Source organism: Suncus etruscus, chromosome 9 (assembly GCF_024139225.1).
Source record: "Suncus etruscus isolate mSunEtr1 chromosome 9, mSunEtr1.pri.cur, whole genome shotgun sequence".
NCBI lineage: Eukaryota > Metazoa > Chordata > Mammalia > Eulipotyphla > Soricidae > Suncus > Suncus etruscus.
The window spans coordinates 84,519,271-84,542,956 of NC_064856.1; the positions used below are offsets into that span (position 1 = coordinate 84,519,271).

The 23,686-nt window shown below is 42.1% G+C and overlaps 1 protein-coding gene across 1 annotated transcript in view; it reads left to right on the forward strand.

The window, feature by feature from the left end:
- Positions 1–23,118, forward strand: part of CAT (catalase) — a 40,138-nt gene extending 17,020 nt beyond the window's left edge. Inside the window, exons 2-13 of the mRNA XM_049780085.1 lie at positions 1,906–2,077; positions 3,700–3,810; positions 4,731–4,861; positions 5,592–5,696; positions 6,471–6,596; positions 7,024–7,215; positions 7,656–7,808; positions 11,945–12,083; positions 15,702–15,832; positions 18,827–18,934; positions 21,263–21,346; positions 22,405–23,118. Coding sequence (XP_049636042.1) covers positions 1,906–2,077; positions 3,700–3,810; positions 4,731–4,861; positions 5,592–5,696; positions 6,471–6,596; positions 7,024–7,215; positions 7,656–7,808; positions 11,945–12,083; positions 15,702–15,832; positions 18,827–18,934; positions 21,263–21,346; positions 22,405–22,470 — 1,518 coding nt within the window. The 3' untranslated portion in view covers positions 22,471–23,118. The remainder of the gene's footprint in view (positions 1–1,905; positions 2,078–3,699; positions 3,811–4,730; positions 4,862–5,591; positions 5,697–6,470; positions 6,597–7,023; positions 7,216–7,655; positions 7,809–11,944; positions 12,084–15,701; positions 15,833–18,826; positions 18,935–21,262; positions 21,347–22,404) is intronic.
- The last annotated feature ends 568 nt before the right edge of the window (positions 23,119–23,686 follow it).

Sequence of the window (23,686 nt, forward strand, 5' to 3'; positions counted from 1 at the left end):
ACCTCAGTGAAATAGAGCACATCTCCATATTCTGACTCCATTTCCTCTAAAAAAGCATGGAACCTCCTATGCTTTAAGCCCCTGGATCTGATTTGGTCGATGCATTTCACAACAACAGACATCACATTGTCACACGGCAGGCATTTACTGCAAAGGACCTGCTGATGGATAATGCAGTGAAGAGCAGTGGCCTTCTCTACACCCTCCTCTTCAAGTTGTTTTTTGAACAAGTGCCACCAGTCCATTTTTCCTCCCTGTCATCGATGGCACTCCATCGGTTATTATTCCAACAAACCTCTTCCATGGCAAACCTGCATTCTCAATAACATCACACAGATGCCGAAATATCTCCTTAGCAGTGGTCTGGCCATGCATTGGAATTATTGTGAGCAGCCCCTCTGTCAATTCAAAATTGCAATCAACACCATGGACATAAATTGTGAGCTGCGCAGTGCCTGTTATATCTGTGCCCTCATCAAGAGCAACTGATATGCATCAAAACATTTGGCTTTCTCACACAGTTGATGATAAATGTCACTTGACATGTCAGAAATGCACTTTGCCACAGTGTTGTCAGAAAGGCTGATTTTGCTAACCTGACCTTTCTTTTCTGGACAGATAATACTTGCAGCCTGTAACATGCATTTTTTTTTTTTTTTGTGGTTTTTGGGTCATACCCGGCAGTGCTCAGGGGTTATTCCTGGCTCCAGGCTCAGAAATTGCTCCTGGTAGGCACAGGGGACCATATGGGACACCAGGATTCGAACCGATGACCTCCTGCATGAAAGGCAAACGCCTTACTTCCATGCTATCTCTTCGGCCCCAACATGCATTTTTTAACAAACTCTCCTTCTGTGAATGGTTTCCCTACCTTAGCGATCATCTCACTAACCATGTAACTAGCTTCGACAGATGCAACATTCTCTTTGGTTGCTTTCTTGAAGAAATCTTGTTGCCTCATTAGACATGCTTTAAGACTGGCAACCTGCTTGGCTCTCTCATTTCCTTGATATTTTGCACATTCCTCAGCATGTTTAGTTGAATAATGGCGTTTCAAGTTGTATTCCTTGTGCACTGCAACTTTCTCTGAGCAAATAAAACATGTGGGGATGCCCCTGTGCTCAACAAAGAAATACGGCATCTCCCACTTTTCCTGAAATTGTGCTCGTCATCAATCTTTCTTTTTACTGCAGGCTTTGATGAAGTCATGATGAAGGTATGACAAAATCTAATTCTGTAATAAACTTCTCTCCCTTCTCTCCCTTAGGCCTCTGATAATGCAAGGGACAGTGGGCAGGATCAGTGAAAATGACATCTGCGTTAGGCGCAAAGTATTCGCGATTATTTGCTTACCAAATATTCGCAATAAAAAATCGCATTAGTATGAAAAAAATCGCAAAAAATTGCCTTAAACATTTGCATACCCCAAACGGAACTGCTCAGGGTATGCGAATGTTTAATGCAATTTTCTTCTTACTAATGCGATTTTTATTGCTATTATTCGGTAAGCGAATAATCGCGAATACTGCGATATTTGAATGCCGGCTGTGGGCCACAAAATGTTGTACGGAGGGCCGCAAATGGCCTGCCGGCCGCGAGTTTGAGACCCCTGCCCTAACTGCTGTGCTATCGCTCTGGCCTCATCTCTTTTCATCTTGAGCTTGGTACCTGTATGCAGTAAGGGGCCTAGCAGAGGGTCATTTTATTTAGTCATGTTTCAGTGCTTATGCCTTGATCTCTAACAGGGTGTTGCTGAGATTTTTCAAAGCCACAGGCTCTCTTGTAGCATTTCAGGACACAGGAACTGCAGAGAGTTTGCACAGAAGGTACCGAAGTTGAACTATGATGAACCCCACTCCTCTGTACTGACTTCCCTGCCTTCTCTTCCCCTTCATGCTTATACAGAAGCCCGATGTCCTGACCACTGGAGCTGGAAATCCCATTGGAGACAAGCTTAACATAATGACAGCAGGCCCTAAAGGGCCCCTCCTGGTTCAGGATGTGGTTTTTACAGATGAAATGGCTCACTTTGACCGAGAGAGAATTCCCGAGAGAGTTGTGCATGCCAAAGGAGCAGGTGAGTTTTGTGCTCCTGTGCTGTAGAGGGTTATGGCTTTCGTAACTACAAGGCTGAACGTGGTGTTTCAGATGCTGAGCCTGGTTTGGTTTGATCCTGGGCACTGTGTAGATTCCCTGAACTATGCTAAGGGTTTATCCTGAGCATATTATTAGTAATAGCTTCTGAACACCATTTGTTTTTATTACAGAAATAAATAATAGATGGTAGGGAATGGGAGTGATGCTTTTTTTTTTTTTTTTTTTTTGCTTTTTGGGCCACATCTGGTGACACCCAGTGGTTACTCCTGGCTATGTGCTCAGAAGTCGCTCCTGGCTTGGGGGACCATATGGGATACCAGGGATCGAACCATGATTCATCCTGGATTGGCTGTGTGTAAGGCAAATGCCCTACCGCTGTGCTATCTCTTTGGCCCTGGTGCTTTGCTTTATAAATTTTTTATTTATTCCTTTTTTTTTTTTTTTTTTTTGGTTTTGGGCCATACCTGGCAGTGCTCAGGGCTTACTTCTGGCTCTGCACTCAGAGATCACTCCTAAAGGGACTTGGGGGACTCTATGGGGTGCTGGGAAATCAGGCCTAGGTTGGCCACATGCAAGGCAAGCCCCTACCTGCTGTACCATCTCTCTGACCCTAGGGGAGGGGTGTTTTAAAGAAAAGAAAAACCTCAGTAGGAAAAAGAAAGCTTAATAGAAAGAAAAAAAAAATTTTACTTCCTTATTTACTTGGACTTGCAATTCAGACTCATATCTATTATCTCCTCTTTTAGATAAGAAACTTCAACTGTCAGCTGCTTCAGCTTTTTTTTTTTTTTTTTTTTTTAGAAGTTGACTTTCTCATCGTGAGGTTTTCTGATGCTATTGGTGTACTTTGCATTTTTTATTCATTGTCTAATCTACTGCTTTTTCCCTCCTTTACTCTGTTCTTTCAGGTTTTTCTTTATTAAATTTTTAAATCTTGTTTTTTCTTAATTAGTCATGGTGAAATTACAGAGTTATTCATGATTGGGTTTCAGACATACAATATTTCTTTTCTTGTTTTGGGGGGGGGCACCCAGTGGTGCTTAGGAATTACTCCTGACTCTGTGCTCAGAAATGACTGGTCCCCTGAGCCTACCAGGAATGATTTCTGAGTGCAGAATCAGGAGTAACCCCTGAGCACTGATGGGTGTGACCCAAAACCAAAAAAAAAAAAAAAAAAAAAGAACCAAAAAATTACTCCTGGTAGGCTTACAGAACCATATGGGATGCCTGGGATTGAACCTGGGTTGGTCATGTGCAAGGCAAATGCCCTACTTGCTATGCTATGGCTCCAGCCCTAGACATACAATATTTCAACACCCATCTCTTTCCCAAATTCAAAATGTGTTTGAAAACCCTCTGAGGCCTAGAAGCTCAAAGGACATCTTTGTCAGAACCTACCAGCATCACTCACATCTGCCTCTTTCCAGCCCCAGACGAGTCTCACTCAGTTAAGAACCTAATGCTAATGGGGATATTGCTTTTTTACCCCATAAGCCCAGTGCTGAACTGTCAGTTTTCCTTATCACCCACATGTCTGTTGAGGACCTGATGGTGTGACTGAAAGTTTCACAATGAAGATTTCTGTGTTTTTTTCCTCCCCAGGGGCCTTTGGCTACTTTGAGGTCACACATGACATTACCAAATACACCAAGGCCAAGGTATTCGAGCATGTTGGGAAGAGGACTCCCATTGCTGTCCGATTCTCCACTGTTGGTAAGTTCCAGTGTATGCTAGGCTAGAACGAACGTGTTTTTAGTAGCTTTGACATTTGCAACTTCATTAAAAAAACACACAAACACTTCATTTCAAATTAGAAAAAAGAAAAACTAACCTACAAGCACTTTTCCAAATTGTCAAGGCTTTACAGTAGGAGAAATAGTTTTTGAGACCTGTGGAAAGTTACTAAGTAATTCTGTTTGCTGAGGTTGTGGGAAATCAGGCTAATGCTTCAGCCACCTCGTTCTGTAGGCTTTGGAAAGATCTTTTCCCATTGTTTCACAATTCAAGCAAGTATGGCTTGAGGATCTTCTCAGTTACCATGATCATAGGTGACTCCATTCATAGGTAGGGAGGGTGTTATTGATTGTTAATTATTAATGGTTTGATGACATTGATTAGTAGACCTACTTTGCCAGTGAGATGACTGCTGTTTCAGAGATGAAACAGTGTTTAGTTTGTGTTTGTGCATTTTTTAAATACTGTAAAGTGTAAAAATAAATGAGATGAAGAATATTCCTCCATTTTAACTTACCTTATTAGTTTTAACTTCATACTTTCGACAGTTCATCTAGTTTCTTGTTCACTACCTTAATTGTCATAATTATTCTCCTCCCTTGTTTTTGTTTAAATTTTAATTGCCCGTTTGAACAAAGCTGTCTTTTTATGTTAAATGCATAATCTTATTCAGCAGTTATTACATCCACTCCCTTATTAGTCTTGGTGAATTATTTTAACGTGTAACCTAAACCATCCTGTGGTTGGTAGAGAAAATAACCCAGGCACTCAGATACCTAATTTACTTCTAGGAAATAAATGGAATGGAAAGGCAAGTGGCTCAGTGTTTCTTTGTGATTGGTTTCTTGGATGCAAAGAATTCTAGCAAATGCTTTATTTCCCCCTTTGGAATCTTTCAGCTGGAGAAGCAGGCTCAGCAGACACCGTTCGTGACCCTCGTGGCTTTGCAGTGAAATTTTACACAGAAGATGGTAACTGGGATCTTGTTGGAAATAATACTCCTATTTTCTTTATAAGGGATGCCATATTGGTAAGTGAAGTTGTTTGTATGTTTTTTGTTTTGTATTTTTTGCTTTTTGGGCCACACCCAGCAGTGCTCAGGGCTCACTCCTGGCTGCACTCAGCAATCACTCCTAGCAGGCTCTGGGGACCAGATGGGATGCTGGGATCAAATCTGGGTCAGCCATGTGCAAGGCAAACGCCTTACCTGCTGTGTTATATCACTCAGGCCCCCAGAAGTGATATTTTGTATGCTACAGAGTTTATTTACTTCAAATACTCTATCGTGATTGTCCTTTGAGGGGAAGCACTGAATAGAAGAGACTTTGAGTTGGCATGATTGTCTTATTATCACACGTTTTGTATTTTTCTGTAAGATCGAATAACCAGTTATTATTGGTCTCAGATTTGGCATTTCAGGATTCATTGGCCTTTATGGGAACAGTCTGATTTTTCCTTACCCTGGTGAGAGAAAAGTAGAGGGAGGGGTGTCCTAGAGACAGAGAGAGGGTATCATTATGTGATCTGAGTCAGTAGGAATTGTGTATTTGGATACTTGTGTACATTTTTCCTTAAATAGATACTAGAACTTTGATTCTATTAAAATACTCTAAGTGGTGCATGCAAGTTTGTCTGTTGAGTACATTTCATTTTCAGAATTATAATTCCTAAGTGCAATAGTACACAATGTATATTTATAATTAGACAATAATTCCTGTAAACTTATTTTTTATTTTGTTTCTCTCTCTTTTTCCATTTAGTTTCCATCTTTTATCCACAGTCAAAAGAGGAACCCTCAAACACATCTGAAGGATCCAGACATGGTCTGGGACTTCTGGAGCCTTCGGCCTGAGTCTCTTCATCAGGTAAAAGCACTTCTGGTCACTCTGTCCTTTCTCTCCTGGGCTGGAACTAATAATCCCACTCTTGGAGGTATGTGCCAGTTTGGGCTCTCTTGCTTGAATAGTTTCTGGATTTTTTTTCACAAGTCTCTCGATCCTAAATAATGGAATTTGAGCCCAGAGCAGTAGTTCAGTGGGTAGGGCAGACACTTGCCTTGCATATTGCCAACTCTGGTTTGATCCCCATATAGTACCATGAGCTTTCACTCAGGAGTGCAGAGCCAGGAATAAGCCCTGCGCGCCACCAGGTATATTACAAAAACAAACAAAACAAAGGCAAAAGCTTATAGTGACAAAATTTGTACCAGTTTCCCTTCGTCATAGCCCTTCAGTGATGCCAATTGAATATCTGTAGCAATTTTAAAGGTTGAAGCTTTTAGAATTAAGTCAAGCTCTTGGTATAATGGAAAGTGATACCAAACAAAATTATTATTAAAATGAAATGAGTTAGGCTAGTTTTCAGATTTGTTTTGCTTTCTTTTACTGGATTTTGAGACACGTGGTTGAGGAATTATGCATCATTTTGTTTTAAAATGATTCTCTGTTTTTATTTTATTTTTCCCCCTCCCTCTCTGTTTTTATGTTTTTAAATAATTAGAATCATAACTCTTCTTATGGATAATTGGCTAGAATGTTCTGTGTCATTAAGGATTTTTCTGGAAAAGGAATATCTGAAAAATCTAGGATGCTTATCTTTAAAATGGAAACATTTCAGGTGTTATATTTTCACTTCCTTAGGTTTCTTTCTTATTCAGTGATCGTGGGATTCCAGATGGGCATAGACACATGAATGGATATGGATCGCATACTTTCAAGCTGGTTAACGCAAATGGAGAAGCTGTTTATTGCAAGTTCCACTATAAGGTACCTGGAACTAGCTGCTACCATTCATATTTCCTTCTCTTCAACACTGGGCATGGTTTAAGGCCTCTTCCTCCTTTCTCTTTCCTGTCTCAAGGATGGAAATTATCCATCTAATTGATGAGTACCCATGACTATTTTGTTGACTGACCTAGTGAACAGATTCTGGGTGGAACTGTGTGTGATTCCTTTGGTCTAATTTTGCCTAATCCAGTAGCTAAGAGTACATACCTTGGTCAGTCTTTGCATTTCTCTCTCTTTCTGGACCCAGGGAACTTTGCCTTTCCTATGTAGAAAATGCTACTTTTGTGTTGGGCTTGTTTCTGGTGCTGGCAGAAATACCTTAAAATGTTTTCCTGTCTGCAAGGGAAAGATCTAAGGTATCATTAAAAGGGAGACTCTTTGACCTCCTTTCTTTCATGCTGTTTAGACTGACCAGGGCATCAAAAACCTCACTGTGGAGGATGCAGCCAGACTTTCCCAGGAAGACCCAGACTATGGCCTCCGAGACCTCTTCAACTCCATCGCCACAGGCAACTATCCTTCCTGGACATTCTACATCCAGGTCATGACGTTCAGTCAGGCAGAAACTTTTGAATTCAATCCATTTGATTTAACCAAGGTATGCTGAGTTGTTTTCAAGTTTCTTGATAGCTAATTGTTAAAAGCTTCCACCACCATTCACTGAAATGCTGGGGTAGACATGTTAGCAAGAAAGGGTCTTATTTTATTTTCCTAGCCTGGTATTTGGTGCTCATCCACATCTTCCATATTTCTGTTGGATGAATTTATTGATATCATCTGGGTGGCTTGGTACACTGTTGTTTGCAGGGACCAAAGTCCGTGTTGCCCTTGTGGCCAGATTAAATGCCAATATTTACTGTTAGGACAGATTGAACCAATGCACTCATCTTAAGTTCTTAATCATCTTAAGTTTTTATTGACTCAAGAAATCATTTTCACTTCTGGTTACTGATTTCAATATAGTGGAAAGCTGGTATGTTTGTGGGTGTTTGGATTTCTTTCAGTTGGTTACCTATTAATTGTGAATGTGCCTTTTAGATATGGCCGCATAAGGAATACCCACTTATCCCAGTTGGTAAACTCGTCTTAAACCGGAATCCAGTTAATTACTTTGCTGAGGTTGAACAGATCGCCTTTGACCCAAGCAACATGCCCCCTGGTATTGAGCCCAGCCCTGACAAAATGCTTCAGGTAAGCCTAGGGTATTGAGAGATGCTATATCAGGTGTATGGACGGACACACACACACACACACATACACACACACACACACACACACACACACACACACACACACACACAGTGTGAGACTTGGAATGGCCTTCCTAAGGATGAACTAGAGCATCACTTAAACTTTGATTAATCTGTGTCTTTAATTCCTGTAGAACTGATGAAATATTTGGAGATGGACATCAGTTATAGCATCAATCACATTTTATTAAGTCCCTCAATAGGTTAAGAGTTTGAAGTTTAGTCTTTTAATTAAACAATTAGAAATGCCCCAACTACTTATAAAGTACAGGACTCTATTCACTCTGTAACCAATGGGAGAAAATATAATTAATTGATTTTAGCACCTTGGTCAGGAAAACTTGACTCATTTCCTCCTCTGTGGCCCTTGAATTTCTCCATCTATAAAAAGGATCGGAGATGATCTTTATTAACTAGGTTTATGCTACTTGTGACTAAAGGTGACAGCTAATGTGACTCGTTCTCTCACATGGAGTTTCTGAGGCATTTGGTATTTTTTATTTCAACAGTACATTCTTTCAAGAGTACAAAGAGTAAAAAAAATTTTTTTTGTGTGTAGAAATATTTCTTTTGTGGAAATAATTGACTTAATAATTACTAGATAAATCAATCTTTCTGTGTTTTTGGACTATGATCATGAAATAGAGGTAAAAGATTTACTTTTGTTTGAGCAGAGTGTCAGATTTGGTTCTTATGTAAGTTCCCAGCTATAGTTCCACACTCACTTATGGAAGGTCAACGAATTCCTCCTGGCTTTTAATTTAATTTAATTTTGATTTTTTGGTCACACATGCCGGTGCTCAGGGGTTACTCCTGGCTCTGAACTTGAAATTACTCGTGGCAGTTCTGGGGACCATATGGGATGCCAGGAATCAAACCCAGGTCGGCCACATGCAAGGAAAATGTGCTACCCACTGCATTATCTCTCCGGCCCCTCCTGGCTTTTTAATAATAACATTTTTTCTCTTTCCTTGGGAAAACCAGAGGCTTTTACAGAAACTTTTTTTTCTCTTTGATTTAATTCACCTTATGTGACATAAACTGAGTTACCTACCTTCTGTTTATGACCCACTGTTCCAGGTGCTGACAGGGATAAAAGCAGAGTGTCTGTGCAAGTGGCCTTGTCAACCCTGGTTTCCTGAGTTAGCAGCAATAGATGATGGCATGGGCACATGAGCTTATGGCTAAGGGGAACCTTAAATACTGAAGGAACACTTTGGAGCACTCCTGGGAAAAGAAAGTCTAGTTTCCTTTTTGAGAAATGTGGTCTGTTAAATCCAGTAGCTCGTTCCTGCGGTGAGAAATAGACAAAAGAGGGAAGGTGGCAGTGGTGATAGTTGAGAATAGAAGAGGAAAGTCAGCAGGTTATATGGGATAATCAGAAATGCTTGCATGGAATCTGGGAAGGAGAGGAAGCTAAGACACCTGGAGCCTCCCCTGCCTGGGATTGGAAGGAAGAGAACTTGTGAAGGACGAGTTAATAGCAGGACATTGTGCCCAATGGGAGAGTCAGTGGGTAGAATTTAGGGAGCAGGTTGAGGAATAGAAACCCCTCCACTGTCTTTTATATCAGTACTTAATTTAGTTGGGATGGACATTTTATTTTATTATTATTTGGGGGATTCTTTTGGCCACATCTGACATTGCTCAGAGGTTACTCCTGGCTCTGTGTTCAGATATCACTCCTGGAGGGTCTTGGGAGACCACGTTGGGTGCTGGGGATTGAATCCAGGTTTGCCTTATACAAGGCAAATGACCTACCAGCTGTATTATCTGGCCTATGGGAAGAACATTTTACATGTGGTGTGCTGGCTGTGGTATATATAAGTGCAGTCTTAGAAGAGTGTCTAAAAATAGTTGATCAGGCTCAAGTTGGATGGTCTGGCCTCATCATTCTTTCCAGTTTCTGATAATTATGCTAATTCTAACACCAAGACCAGACTGTTGTACTTGGTTAGCTATGTGAGCATATTGTGAGTCCTTGTTTGAGTTTTTGAGCAGGAAAGGGATTGAGTATGGGGTCTTAGCAGTGAGTATGATGATATGTTTTGGAGGAGGACCTGGAAATGTCTGAGCTGAGAGCTAGAGGGTGGACTCCATAGGGACAGAGGTAGTTGCATGCTAATAGAGAGCATGCTCATAAGGACATGGTGGTGAATTTTGTTTATGAAAAACTTTTTTGGACTCTTCTAATTTCGAATTACTTATTTATTAATTTTATTATTGCTAAGGTAACATGTTTACAGTGGTGTTGACATTTATGGCCTGGTATCCACAGCTGCCTCCCTTCACCTCCATCAAAGTGCCTAAGTTCCCCATGCATGTCCCTCATGCCCTGGTGTTGAATTTTGTTTGTTTGTTTTGGGGCCACATCCAGTGGTGCTCAGGGATTTACTTCTGGTTCTGCACTCAGAGATCACTCCTGGCAGTGCTCCAAGGACCATATGGGGGTGCTAGGGAACTGAACCCAGGTCAGCTACATACAAGGCAAGTGCCCAATATGCTTTCTTATCTCTGGTAAAATTTAAATTTTTGTTCCCCAGAGCAACCAGCCAGACCATGGTGAGATGGACAGATAGCATGAGGCAAGTTACAGAGCTGGGCAGGAGTGTCGCTCTAACACCTGTGGGTATAGCTATAATTTTTATTTCCTTCTGGATAGCAGTTGGCTGAGTACCTGGGGAGAGCGCTTTTTTCTGCTCTTTGCCCAGTCCTCAAGGGCACTGGGCACAGAGCCCTGCAGCTTCCCCAGTCTCCTGGACCTTGCTCTGCTCATTTCACATCCTTGGCATGTGGGGCTTTCATGCAGCTTGTTTGATAAACCTAAAAAAGGTACAGAACCAGGCTTGGGGGACAGAGATTCCATCCAGGCGTTGCCGATGGCTCTCTCACGTGTTCCCTTTCCGAATGGTAAAGGCAGAACTCAACTGAGCTTGTTTTGAGTCAGAGGAGGCAACTGGCTTCTAAATTACAGTTGTATCTTAGTCATGGCTGTGGGACCAACCAGTAGTCTGAGCATTGCTGTAGATGATTGAAATGATTATTGGGAGGCATGAGAGTCAGCCAAAAACAGGTTGTTGACAGACAGGTGAGACTGTAGAACATGTTTGAATAATGTAATCTTGCATTCAGGACCTCGTGACCCATGTCTTGAACTAGTTTTCTTTGTCTAACATGTAACATTTGCTTTACATGTAGAAAAGCCTCAGAGCTCAGAGTATGACGGGCCTGGTTCAGCATGCAACATGTGAGGTGCTTTATTGAATCATTTTTTCAGCTGTGGGATTTTTGTAGAAATGTGTTGCTTTTCACTTTGAGCCAAAGGATTTATTTCCCCCTCACTTTTAGAAGGGCAGAGGCAGGAGGAGGGGAGAAAGTTCATGGCTCTAGTTTTTTGGCATCTAGCAAATTTATTATACTGAGCATGTCCTTAAGAAATAGGTTTAGGAGCCAGAGAAATAGCACAGAATTTGCCTTGCACACAGCCGATCCAGGACAGAAAGTGGTTCGAATCCCTTCATCCCATATGGTCCCCCATGTTTGTCAGGAGTAATTTCTGAGCACAGAGCCAGGAGTAATTCCTGAGGGCTGCCGGGTGTGACTCAAAAACCAAAAAAAAAAAAAAAAAAAAAAAAAAAAAAAGGTTTAGGTTGCAGTGGTAGCACAGTGATAGGGTGTTTGCCTTTCACTCGACTGACTCAGATTGATGAGGATTTGATCCCTGGCATCCCATATGGTCCCCCGAGTCAGGAGAGATTTCTGAAGTCAGAGTCAGGAGTAACCCCTGAGCGCTACTGGGTGTGGCCCCCAAAACAACAACAAAAGAAAATTGGTTTAGAAGAGGACATTGCATTGTGATCTGCAAAGACAAGAAGTAATAATGCTCTGAGAGAGAGGGAAGCTTTCTGGTGAGGGCGGAGGCTGTCTGTTTTGCAAGAGAGGAGAGACTTTGCTCCCTCCTGCAGGGCACAACATGATACACAGCTATAGAATGTCAGCTGTCCCCCTCCTTTTCCTCTTCTTCTTCCTCTGCACCATGCAAAACCAATATCCTGCACCTTTCCTTTATCACCCCAGGGCCGCCTGTTCTCCTATCCTGACACTCACCGCCACCGCCTGGGACCCAACTATCTTCAGCTCCCTGTGAACTGTCCCTTCCGTGCTCGAGTGGCCAACTACCAGCGCGACGGCCCCATGTGCATGCATGACAATCAGGGTAGGTCTGGGACTGCTTGTCTCCCCCACGGTCACTGGGACTTCCAGGGTGGGAAGTGGGGGGTTGATGTCTGTCTGTCTGGCCTGTAGGACCCCATACTCTGCGGTTGCCCTCGGGTCTTCCTGGCAGAGAAAAAGTTGAAGTGTCCCAAGACTTCGTCCCTGCTTCCCTTCAGGGCTGTTAGGGGAGTTCTTGTCCACTCGATAAAGATGGGGGGAAGGCTCTTTCCAACCGGCAGGAGTAGAGGAACATTAGACTTAGCATCTAATCACACTTCCCAGGCAGAGAGTCCTACTGGCTGTTACCAGCACCTGGCCTCCTGGAAGTGTACACAGCTCAAGAGACAATGTCTTGTTTCTCATTTCTGCTGAGACTGTGGGTGTCTCCATAAGATCATGAGTGGGGAATATAGGGGAACAACTGTGACCTTCCTGTCCTCTTTACCTTTGTGTGGATAGCTGAAGTCATAGAAATCAGCTGGTGAGATGAGATACAGATGTAATTTTGCTTTTCAGAGCACATTTTTGATCTTTGTGAAAAAACAAAAACAAAAACTAATGTATGATTTTTATTTTCTTTTAATTCTTTTTTTAGGGTATTTTAGCCCATTTTTTTGGGATGTGGTTAGTGGAGGACATACCTGGCAGTACTCAGGACTAACTCCTGGTTCTGCACTTAGAAATCACACTTGGGACCATATGGAATCCCAGGAATCAAACCCAGGTCAACCGTGTGCAAGGCAAGCACCCTGCCTGTTGTACTATCACTCTGGCCTCTCTCATAGCCTGTTTTTGTTTCTAATGGTGTGCAAATTAGATTAAGCTTGAGTGATGTTTTTTCCACTACAAAACAGTTTTTCCCCCTTTCCTGTATAAGATACATAAATAGGTATTTTGACTATAGACTTTGCCCCTTTCAAAAGTTGTATTATGATTTATATATGTGACAGTAAATAAATATTCATAAGGTTTATAATTATTTTTTCTTCATTTGGTGTTTGGGCCACTCCCTGTATTGTTTGATGCTTACTCCTAGCTCTGCTCTGGATTGCTCCAGGGCAGTGCTCAGCATCTAAATAGTGATGGAGAGAACCTACCTCTAACATATGAGCCTCACACAGCCTCTTGTGCTGTCTCTCTGGCCCCAAAACTTAATTTCAGTGGTTAAAAAAATATAGATTTGTCTTAAAGAAAATTTGGAAAAAAAAATCTATGGAGAAAAGAAAGAAGGGCAATCCATTTTCAAAGGCTTCAACTTTTATTATTTGGCTATCTATTTCTGGCCAGTCTTTACTGTGAATATTTTTATATGCTTGTAGTTATTTTCTAATGTGTAATATTTGTGTATTTTTGGTTTGTTTTTGTCATTAAGTTTTTTCCATGTGTTTTTTAGTAAGTTCATGATCTTAGTACTGAAATTATATTAGGTGGTCTCAAAATTTCTCCTCCTGTATGTCTTTGGTTCCTAATCTTTTGCCCTTTCATTATTGAGAATGGAGTTTCATGTATATTCTGGGACTTCATTAACAAGTGATTGCTTCATGTTTATCCCATTGTTGTTAATCGTTATAGTAGCATATGTATTTAAAAACTACTTAAGGATGTATTTTGACACACCCTTTGTTTTAAAAGTAGAACATTTGTGCTGTGTTCCTAAGGCTTGATGTAAGAGCTTAATTGTTAGTAGGAGTTTGAAGACAACTCCTACTTTGAAAAAAAGTCAGAACTTAATCAGAAACAGAATTTTAATTCAGTAAGTACATTTCAAAGAGCTCATTTTTGGGGATTTGGAGAGGCCACGCCCATTAGTGCTTAGGGCTTACTCCTGGCTCTGCTCAGGGATCACTTCTGGTGGGGTTTAGGGATTGGGTGCTGGGGATCAAATACAGGTGGTTCATGTACAAGGCAAGTGCTCTACCTGCTGTACTATTGCTTCAGCCCTATAAAGCTCGTTCTTAATTTACAACCCATTGTGGCCAACTATTGAAGCACTTTGCTTTTCATATAGATGCTGGTGACCTGGAATACATTTCTTGGGCTAATAATTGGGCTATGTATGGGCAAGTTGACCTCCTTCTTTCAACATATGCTTGGCCAATATGCTATAAAAGGACCTCTTGATTATTTACTCTGGATAATCTATTCTGGCAGTGAGCTGGGTAAATTTCCAACCCCAGTCTGTTTTCTTTACACCACTGACTGTTTCTAGGCCACACCTTCTGTTTAGTGAGAGTGCTCAGACCAAAGCAGACATATAATAAAAAAGATGCCAAGATGGAAATTAAAGCTTCTTAATGTATCCCAGAAGTCAAAAATGTTTTGATTATCTGTCTAGATAAATGAGTGTTGGCACATGAGAAAATTCTTTTTAAAAATTTATCAGTAAAGGGGCCAAAGAGATAGCACGGAGGTAGGGCATTTGCCTTGCATGCAGAAGGGCCCTGGTTCGAATCCCAGCATCCCATATGGTTCCCTGAGCCTGCCAGGAGCGATTTCTGAGTGTAGAGTCAGGAGTGACCCCTGAGTGCTGCCAGGTGTGACACAAAAACAAAAACCATTCATCAGTAGAGACCCAGGGATATAGTTCCAGTTGTAGTAGTAGAATGTGTGAAGCCCTGAGTTTGGTCCCTGATAGAGCAAAGCCCCACTGAGCACCATCTGTGTGTGACCTTGGTGACCCAAGCACTTCCAGCTCAAGTATCCAACACATCACTTGTATCTTGAGGTGAAGGCCTTGGCTTCTCTCCCCTATTCCCAGCATCCCTGGATGTGGCCCTTATTTATTTATTTGGTCTTGGGCCATACCCAGGGGTGCTCAAGGGCTACCTCCCAGTTCTCTGCTTAAGGGTTACTCCCTTTAAGAGTGCTTAGGGGACCTTATTGCTTCAGATTCTGCTTACAAAGCATGCACTCAGTTCATGTGCTCGCTCTTTGTCTCTGTCTCTGTCCCTGTCTCTGTCTCCCACCCATAGCTTTATTTTTAAAAAAAATGTCTGTGGAGAGGATAGAAAGTGAGCATTAAGTAAAATTATCAACGCCTGCCAGAAGCTCTGCCCCAAATGGATTAGCAGCCAAAGAAAGTACTGTTTGTATAGGAGAGGAGGGAGAGAGTGACTGACCCCTTAGAGTTCTTGCCCCCACAGCTGATAGCACCCAACACACAAAGGAACCCACCAGTAGTCAGTTCCCTTTGCAAGTCTCATCCTTGTAGTTGAAGGAGCTGGGTGTTAGACCATGCGGTTGCTCCCAACAGTTCTGTTTGAACTGAGACCCAGTCTGAAAGAATCTTCAGATCTCAAATGTATCTTGGAGTGTTGGCCCTATGGTGAGCAAAGCAAACCTGGATGCATTTCCTTGTCCAGGTCAGCAACTAAATATGTTCTTGATGAGCCCTTTTAAGGGAGATTGGAAATCTCTTCATTGAGACTTAGAGTCTGAGCCCATGAGAGCATTTGGGAGAAATGATGGTCTCTGAGACTCCGAAGACTTGTCAAGCTAATAGATGATGCTGGAAATACTTGTCAGAGCGAGTGCGTGGACCATGGCTTGCTGTCATTTGCTCTTTGCTGTGTGGACTGTCTCACTCTTCTAAGTGACTCTGTGAGTTTTCTCTTTACAGGTGGTGCTCCCAATTACTACCCCAACAGCTTCAGTGCTCCAGAGCAGCAGCCTCGGGCCCTGGAGCATAGTGCTCAAGTCTCTGCAGATGTACGACGCTACAACAGTGCCAATGAAGACAATGTTACTCAGGTAACACTGCCTGGTCCACAGTAGGGAATGTGATAAATCATCCCTTTGTTGATGTCTGCATGTCTTCTGCTCTTAGAGTGTCCAATCTGTCTCAGATGGGTTCAGGGAAGACTGCTTGTCGTGGCTTTGGTCCCTTTACTAGACGGAGTTGGAATATTGCTTTATTGTGTACCTAGGATAGTTCTGGGCCCTCGCCTCAGTTTCCTCAGGTGTTAAAGAAGGGGGCTCTGGGTGAGGGCCACTGGATCACCAGTGCATCCAGAAACCTGGAAGTAGGAGTTGGCTAAGCATAAGGATAAGGAGGGCCAGATCTGAGACTTGGGGCTGGAGCTTCTGAAGCCTCAGTAAACCAAAGGGCGAGTGAGTTCCAATGGGTGACTGGGGTATTCTTCCCAGTTTGATCCCTCAGTGTCCCATATGGTCCCCCAAGCCAGAAGCGATTTCTGAGCACATAGCCAGGAGTAACCCCTGAGCGTCACTGGGTGTGGTCCCCCCCCCCCCAAAAAAAAAAAAAACAACCCCCGGAGAGATAGCACAACGGCGTTTGCCTTGCAAGCAGCCGATCCAGGACCAAAGGTGGTTGGTTCGAATCCAGGTGTCCCATATGGTCCCCCATGCCTGCCAGGAGCTATTTCTGAGCAGACAGCCAGGAGTAACTCCTGAGCACCGCTGGTGTGGCCCAAAAACCAAAAACCAAAAAAAAAAAACCAAAAAAAAAAAAAAAACCAACCCCAAACCAAACCAAAAAAACCCCTTTCTGCTTCAAGACTTGCCATTGCGACATCTATTTAAGGAGTTAAATTAGCAAATACAACCTCTTTAAAAATTAATTTAGATGAACCTATTTGTTTTTTTGTTTGTTTGTTTGTTTTTGGTTTTTGGGCCACACTCGTTTGACGCTCAGGGGTTACTCCTGGCTATGAGCTCAGAAATCGCCCCTGGCTTGGGGGGACCATATGGGACGCTGGGGGATCAAACCACGGTTCGTCCTACACTAGCGCTTGCAAGGCAGACACCTTACCTCTAGCGCCACCTTCCCGGCCCCTGAGATGAAACTATTTGTATACATGAAATTACTATATGATCTGTTTTTGAGAAAAAAAAGAACTTTATCATGTTTTTAAGCAGTCATGATAATGCATTTTGGATAATAATATAATCCTGTGGCTGTAAGAATCATATGCATATGCATAAATCCAGATTTATTCCCTGGATAAATGATTCACTTGGATTTCACTTAGTACTCTGGCAAATTAGCTTGTATGGGACCCATTATCTTCTGTAATACTCTGGACAGATACAGGAAACATCTGTTTGAGGGTTTTGGAGAGTTTGAAAAGCAATGTGCATTTGAGATATTAATAATCTCAGACAGAAAAATTATAGAGACACGAGCTTTATGAACAACACCCTTTCTGCATTAAGCTTTTGTTTGCTTTTAAGCATTAGCTATGCCCCAAGCAGCACTTATACTTTTTTGGTGTCAGGAGGGACAGGTTTGGGACTAGGAAGGTCCCATAACAAGAAAAGTCTTTAGATACTATCCTTACTCTTGGCATCATGATGAGCAGCAGAAGAGAACAGGCTCTGAAAAGACATGTCCTAAAACTCAGAATCCTGTGGACTCAGGATGGGAGAAGCTTGTCCTTTTTCCACCCACAACCATATTGAAGACCTGAACTGAGAATCCAGTGACTCAAGAGCAACGAGTTCTGTCTGAGCTCTGCAGGGCTGGAGAGAGAATTGCCACATGAAGACACCTCTGCTAGAATTCATTTGGCAGAAGATGGCTTCCTTTTTGTTGTTGTTTTGGGGTCACACACAGTGGTCCTCAAGGCTTACTTCTTTGCTCAGGGATTACACTTGACAATGGTCAGGGAACTATATAAGGGTGCCAGAGATTGAAACTGAATTGGTTACGGTACAAAGCAAGTACCATACCTGCTATGATATGTCTCTAGCCCATTTACTGAAGACGACCTAAATGGAAAAATGACAATACGTACTAGGAGATTCCCTGGCCTATGAAATTGTACAGAGAAGAGGCATTGATTGATAATTAATTTAAAAATGATCTTTTGAAGAAACTTTAAAATAAGAGAGCATGTACTCACAATGCAAGGAAATACTATCGCTAGGAAGGATGGGGTCAAAAAAGGTTGTTTTGGAAACTCACAAAATATAAATTTCTAGAAGCAACAGGGTCAGATAGTGTGATGTGTGTAAATGTAATCTTTCCAGCACCACAAATCATTCCCTGAAATCACCATTGGATATGGCACGTCAAACAAAAAACAACAAAACGAAAAAGAAATTTCTACAAGCAAATGATTCAGTCTTTGAAATTAAAACTATAGCCAGGGTGATGTAATGGTTGTTTAAACCATAGTCTAGATATGATTCAAAAGAAAATGAACAAATCAGAGAGTGGTCTGAGGAAACCCCCATGATACATCACTTTGATTGGATAATGTTTGCATTGGAAGTCTGGTTTTAAACTTTGGCATCAGATTTAAGATTTGGATACTTAGAGCCTGGTCTCTGACAACTTAGTAAAACTATGGATATCTTTTTTTTTTTTTTTTTGTGGTTTTTGGGTCACACCCGGCAGTGCTCAGGGGTTATTCCTGGCTCCAGGCTCAGAAATTGCTCCTGGCAGGCACGGGGGACCATATGGGGCGCCGGGATTCGAACCGATGACCTCCTGCATGGAAGGCAAACGCCTTACCTCCATGCTATCTCTCCGGCCCCAGACTATGGATATCTTGATATTTTATTTAAAATATGAACTTTCTAAAATTATACAAACTGACAATTTTAACTATGATTTAAGTTATTAAATTCCCCAAACCTTTCTCCCCATTCATAGGCCAGTGAAAGATTCACTACTTAGATGGAAAATCTCATATTTGTATTTCACAGGTGGTGTTCGGGGGAGTTGTGTTGTCATAGGATGGTGATTTGATTCCTACCCTCTCTTCACCCCCCGGGCAGGTGCGGGCATTCTATACCAAAGTGCTGAACGAAGAGGAAAGAACTCGCCTGTGCCAGAACATCGCCGGCCACCTGAAAGATGCACAGCTTTTCATCCAGAAGAAAGCGGTGAGTGATGCTTTGAAAGTTAAAGGGTGCCACCTGCTGGCACAAGAAGAGAGTGCAGTAGCCCTGCATGTCACCTTTTTTTTTTTTTTTTTTAATTTTTAGCTGTAGAGACTTTAAAAATTAGAATGAATCCTCCAATTAACTTCTGATTAATTTTTCTAATATTTGATCTGCTATGGAATATTTATGAATCTTTAAGTTCTTTGTTGAAGCTTTGGTACTTTTCAGTTCAGGGTGAAATCTTTCCTGTTTCACTTGGAGACAGTCATGATCTGGGCAATATGGTCAATTTCCAGCAATGAGAAATTTCCACAGTGAGAGTCTGCTACCATTTTTGCTTCTAGTATAGGTGCTAAGAAATGCAGGCTACATTTTTGTGCTTGAAAAGTTGCCTACCGAGGTTTGCTCTTCGTGCAAGCCCAGATTCTTCCTGGAACACATATCTTACTTGTCTTTTTCATTGCTTGCTCATTTCTACTCTGGAGAAGCCAGTGTTCTCTCTTGAATATACATTTCTCCCTTTCTCTTTCCCTACATCTTTCTAAATAAATCTCAATAAAGAGTATCTTGCGGGGCCGGGCGGTGGCGCTAAAGGTAAGGTTCCTGCCTTGCCTGTGCTAGCCTTGGACGGACCGCGGTTCGATCCCCCGGTGTCCCATATGGTCCCCCAAGCCAGGAGCAACTTCTGAGTGCATAGCCAGGAGTAACCCCTGAGCATTACCGGGTGTGGCCCAAAATTTAAAAAAAAAAAAAAGAGTATCTTGCAAAAAAAAAAAATGTTTCCAAAAGATTAAATAAAAGCTGCCTACTCAGTGATAGCCATTACCTGACTTACATGCTTTTGAGGGAAGACCCAAGCTACTTCCGAAGTCAGGCTTAAGGTTTAGGTTGAGGTCCTGCAGTATTGGTGATGGGAGCTCATGGACGTATGTAGCTTTCTCACTTTTGAACTCTTGGCCTGTCGGAAGGATATGCTTCTTGGAAACTCCATTTTTTTCCTTTGCTACTCATATGGGTTGGGTGGGACAAGTATCTGAGATGTGTTCAGAGGACTGAAGACAAGAACTAGCAGGCAAGGTGCTTTCTCTGTAGGCTGAGTTCTACAACTGGTGTGTATATGTGTGTGTTTGTGTGTTTATGTTCTCTGTAGTCTGAATTCTACAACTGGCTTGTGTGATTGTGTGTATGTGCACACTTGTCCATAACCCTGCATGCCCCTGAAGCATGATTTACTTATAGTTCTCTCCAGCAGAGAGCCTGATTGTTGCTCTGTGAGAGGTAGTTAGAGCTCATCTTGCTGAACGAGTGAGCTTGAATATGGCTTGAAGGGTGCAGAATTGGACTTGGCCCCTGGGCATTCTTCTCTCTTGTTTGCTAACACAATCCGGCTGCCTGTGACTCACAGTGCCCCACTTCCTCTACCCACTGCTCGGGCACCACCCAACCTGTTCTTTTTTTTGTTCATTCATTCACTCACCTATTCGAACATGGTTGCTTGCTTTGCTCCAGTAGTGCTGGAGCCCTGGCGACTACTCCCAGGTTCAGGTGCTGCATTGGTCCAGTGTTGATGGAAGCCACCAGGGTTGCACCCACCAGGGCTTGGGAGGTGTGCTAAAGGATGCTCCTGGGATTGATCTTTTAGCCTCTACAATGCAGGGCAGATGTTCCACACATATGAGCTATTTCTGCTGCCTTCTTTCTGCTCTTTTAGAGCAAAACAAGAGTCACTGCTTTACCTGCTGGAGCCTGCAGAGAAGTGTGCTGACCTGTGTGCTTTAGGGGCCTATCTGCATTCACTGAGCTGCATTCAGCGAGGGAGTCCTGTGTGACCAGTGCGGGCTGACAACAGGTGCCAGCCAGCGTTTTTGAAAACTGCACTTAAAATTCAAGCAGTGTCTGGGGCCTATTTTGAGCCCCCAGTCACTATGACTCGTGACACGAACTAACCCTAAGTCAACCTTTTGACACGCAGGAAAACAACTAACTCCCCTTGTAAGCATTTTTCCTTATCTTCTATGAGTCCAGGGTAATTTGCTCCTTGTTTTAAGAAGAGTGGACACTGAAGCTATGGGAGTGATTTATCCCAGGTTGCTTTTCCAATGCAGACCAGGATTTTAACTGGGTCCCCACGATTCTTTTGTGAGGGGCTAGTGGTTTGTGGTTCTCAGATGTTGTTCTTGCTTTGCTCAGGAGCGCCTCCTTGTGGTAGTGGTGAGGCCCACATTTCTTACCTGTGGGACTGGTTTCCTCTCTTGCTAATCCATCCTTAAAACTGACACAGACACTGGGGTGAGGTTCTTTCTCACATCCTATTTGTTTGTTTTGCAGGTCAAAAACTTCAGTGACGTGCATCCTGACTATGGGGCCCGCATTCAGGCTCTTTTGGACAAACACAATGCTATGAAATCTAAGGTGAGGTCCTAGCAGCCCTCTGTGGTGGGTGGTCAGTCTTTGACAAGGTTGATTTGGATTTCCTCTGAGGATGGGTCTCCTTAGGGATGACTGCTGAGTTCTGAAACTCGTTTGAGATATATTAATGGTCTTCAGCCAACTGACCCACGATCCTTGCCAGTCTGCAAGTATAGAAAGGTTGCAGACTCTTGGTCATAGTTACGATATGGTGATAACTTTAGTTTCAAAAAATAAAATAAAATTGCCTACCACTGATAGCCATTATCTGACTTGCTTGCTTTCTGGGGTAAGAACTAAATCAGGCTGAGGGCTGGAGCAAATAGCACAGTGATAAGGCATTTGCCTTGCACACAGCCAACACAGAATGGACCCTGGTTCGAATCCTGGCATCCCATATGGTCCCCTGAACCTGTCAGGAGCAACTTCTGAGTGCAGAGCCGGGAGTAACTCCTGAGCGCCATCAGGTGTGACCCAAAAGCAAACCAACAAACAAGTCCGGCTGAATGTTAACTAGAGATAAACTAGAACTTTTTAAAAAATGACTAAATAATATATATATATTGTGATTTTTGGGTCACACCCGGCAGTGCTCAGGGGTCATTCCTGGCTCCAGGCTCAGAAATTGCTCTTGGCAGGCACGGGGGACCATATGGGATGTCGGGATTCGAACCGATGACCTCCTGCATGGAAGGCAAACGCCTTACCTCCATGCTATCTCTACAGCCCCAGACTAAATAATATTTTATTACATAAATAGAAATTTAGAGGCTCCCAAATTTATTTGGCCTAATGACATTTTTAGAAAAAATTCCTTTTCAGAAAAAAAAATTGGTGATAAATGCTGTGATAACTGCAGACAGTGTCTGCTGAAGATTGCAGATATGAAAAACTCATCTGCAAAACAGACTTTGTTGGTGGTATTATTCTGGACAACATAAGACTTTGTAAGGGGAGTTGGGTTATGAAACTGTTATATGGATTCAAGCTCAGGTAATTTTACCAAATGGCAGCCGCTGAGTCTCTGAGTTTAACACGCTGATCTTGTTCTTTTAAAACAGGGCGCAATTCATACCTTGATTCAACATGGCTCTCACTTGGCGGCAAAGGAGAAAGCTAATCTGTGAAGTTGGGGGGCCCCCTTTCTGCAGCCTGAATTGCTCTCTGCCTTGGAAGCAAGCCTAGCATAATCCACTCAACAGCCTACTTATACTGGATTAGAAGATTCTCCCTTGTTAGATGCGCAGATGCAAGATAACATTTTCAAGTGATGAGCCAAGATTCTAATAGCAAATAATATAATAACAGCTTCGACTGCTGCTCCCCCTAGGGGATAATGAAGGTTAAGGTTTAACAATCATTTAACACAGTTTTTTGCTTTAGACAGTTGGTTGGATTATTCACTTAAAAAGACTAGAATAAAATCTTTTTTTTGGACAGATGTTACTTTGATCCATAAGAGAAAAAAAATCACTTGTGAAATTGATATGTTATGGCCAATTATGTAAAACCATGGCTATCGTTGTATAATAAATGATAAAAGTAATCTACTGAAGAATTTTAATTTTTCTAAGTTCTTAAAGGAAAGATAGTGCGTTGATGTCTTTCTTGAGTGACTTTAGTACCATCATGAAACATGTTTATTCCTTCTTGGAATAGATCAAATTTTCATATTTTAAACTTGGAATTACATTTATGCTGATACAGCATTGATTTTTGCAAGATTGATTTGTAATTGCTTACATTTTTACAATAAAATAATCTATATATAAGAATAGTGCTTGTTTTCCTTGAATTTTCTATATAACTGGCAACGTTCTATCAGATTTTGGGGGTGGGGGCACACCCAGAAGTACTCAGGGACTATTATTGGCTCAGAGCTTGGGGGTTGCTTGTGTCAGATCAAACTTGGAGCTCTTGAACGGGAACATTACCCTCTGGCTACCTCCTTGCTCCATTCCTGCAGATACTTAATATCACACATTCTCAGTAGTTATCCTTGAAACGGAAAAACATTAGTAAGTATCATGAAGAAAATATGTTATTTGTTTAAGTCTGTAGATCGGACACAGTCTTCTAAGACCCAGGGGACAGAACTTTACTTCTGGGGAAATAGCTAATTTTCCAACATTGAAAGAGACTTAAATTTTTTGCTGATTAACTCATTTCTGAGATAACATTTACAAATAAGTTCTCAGAATCTCATTTTTTAAATTTCTTTTTATTTATTTTGGTGGAGAAATAGGGTACACCCAGCTATGCTCAGGGATCACTCTTTGCAGGGGGACCATTTGGGATGTGAATGTTAGAACCTGGGTTAATCACCTGAACAGCAATAAGTGC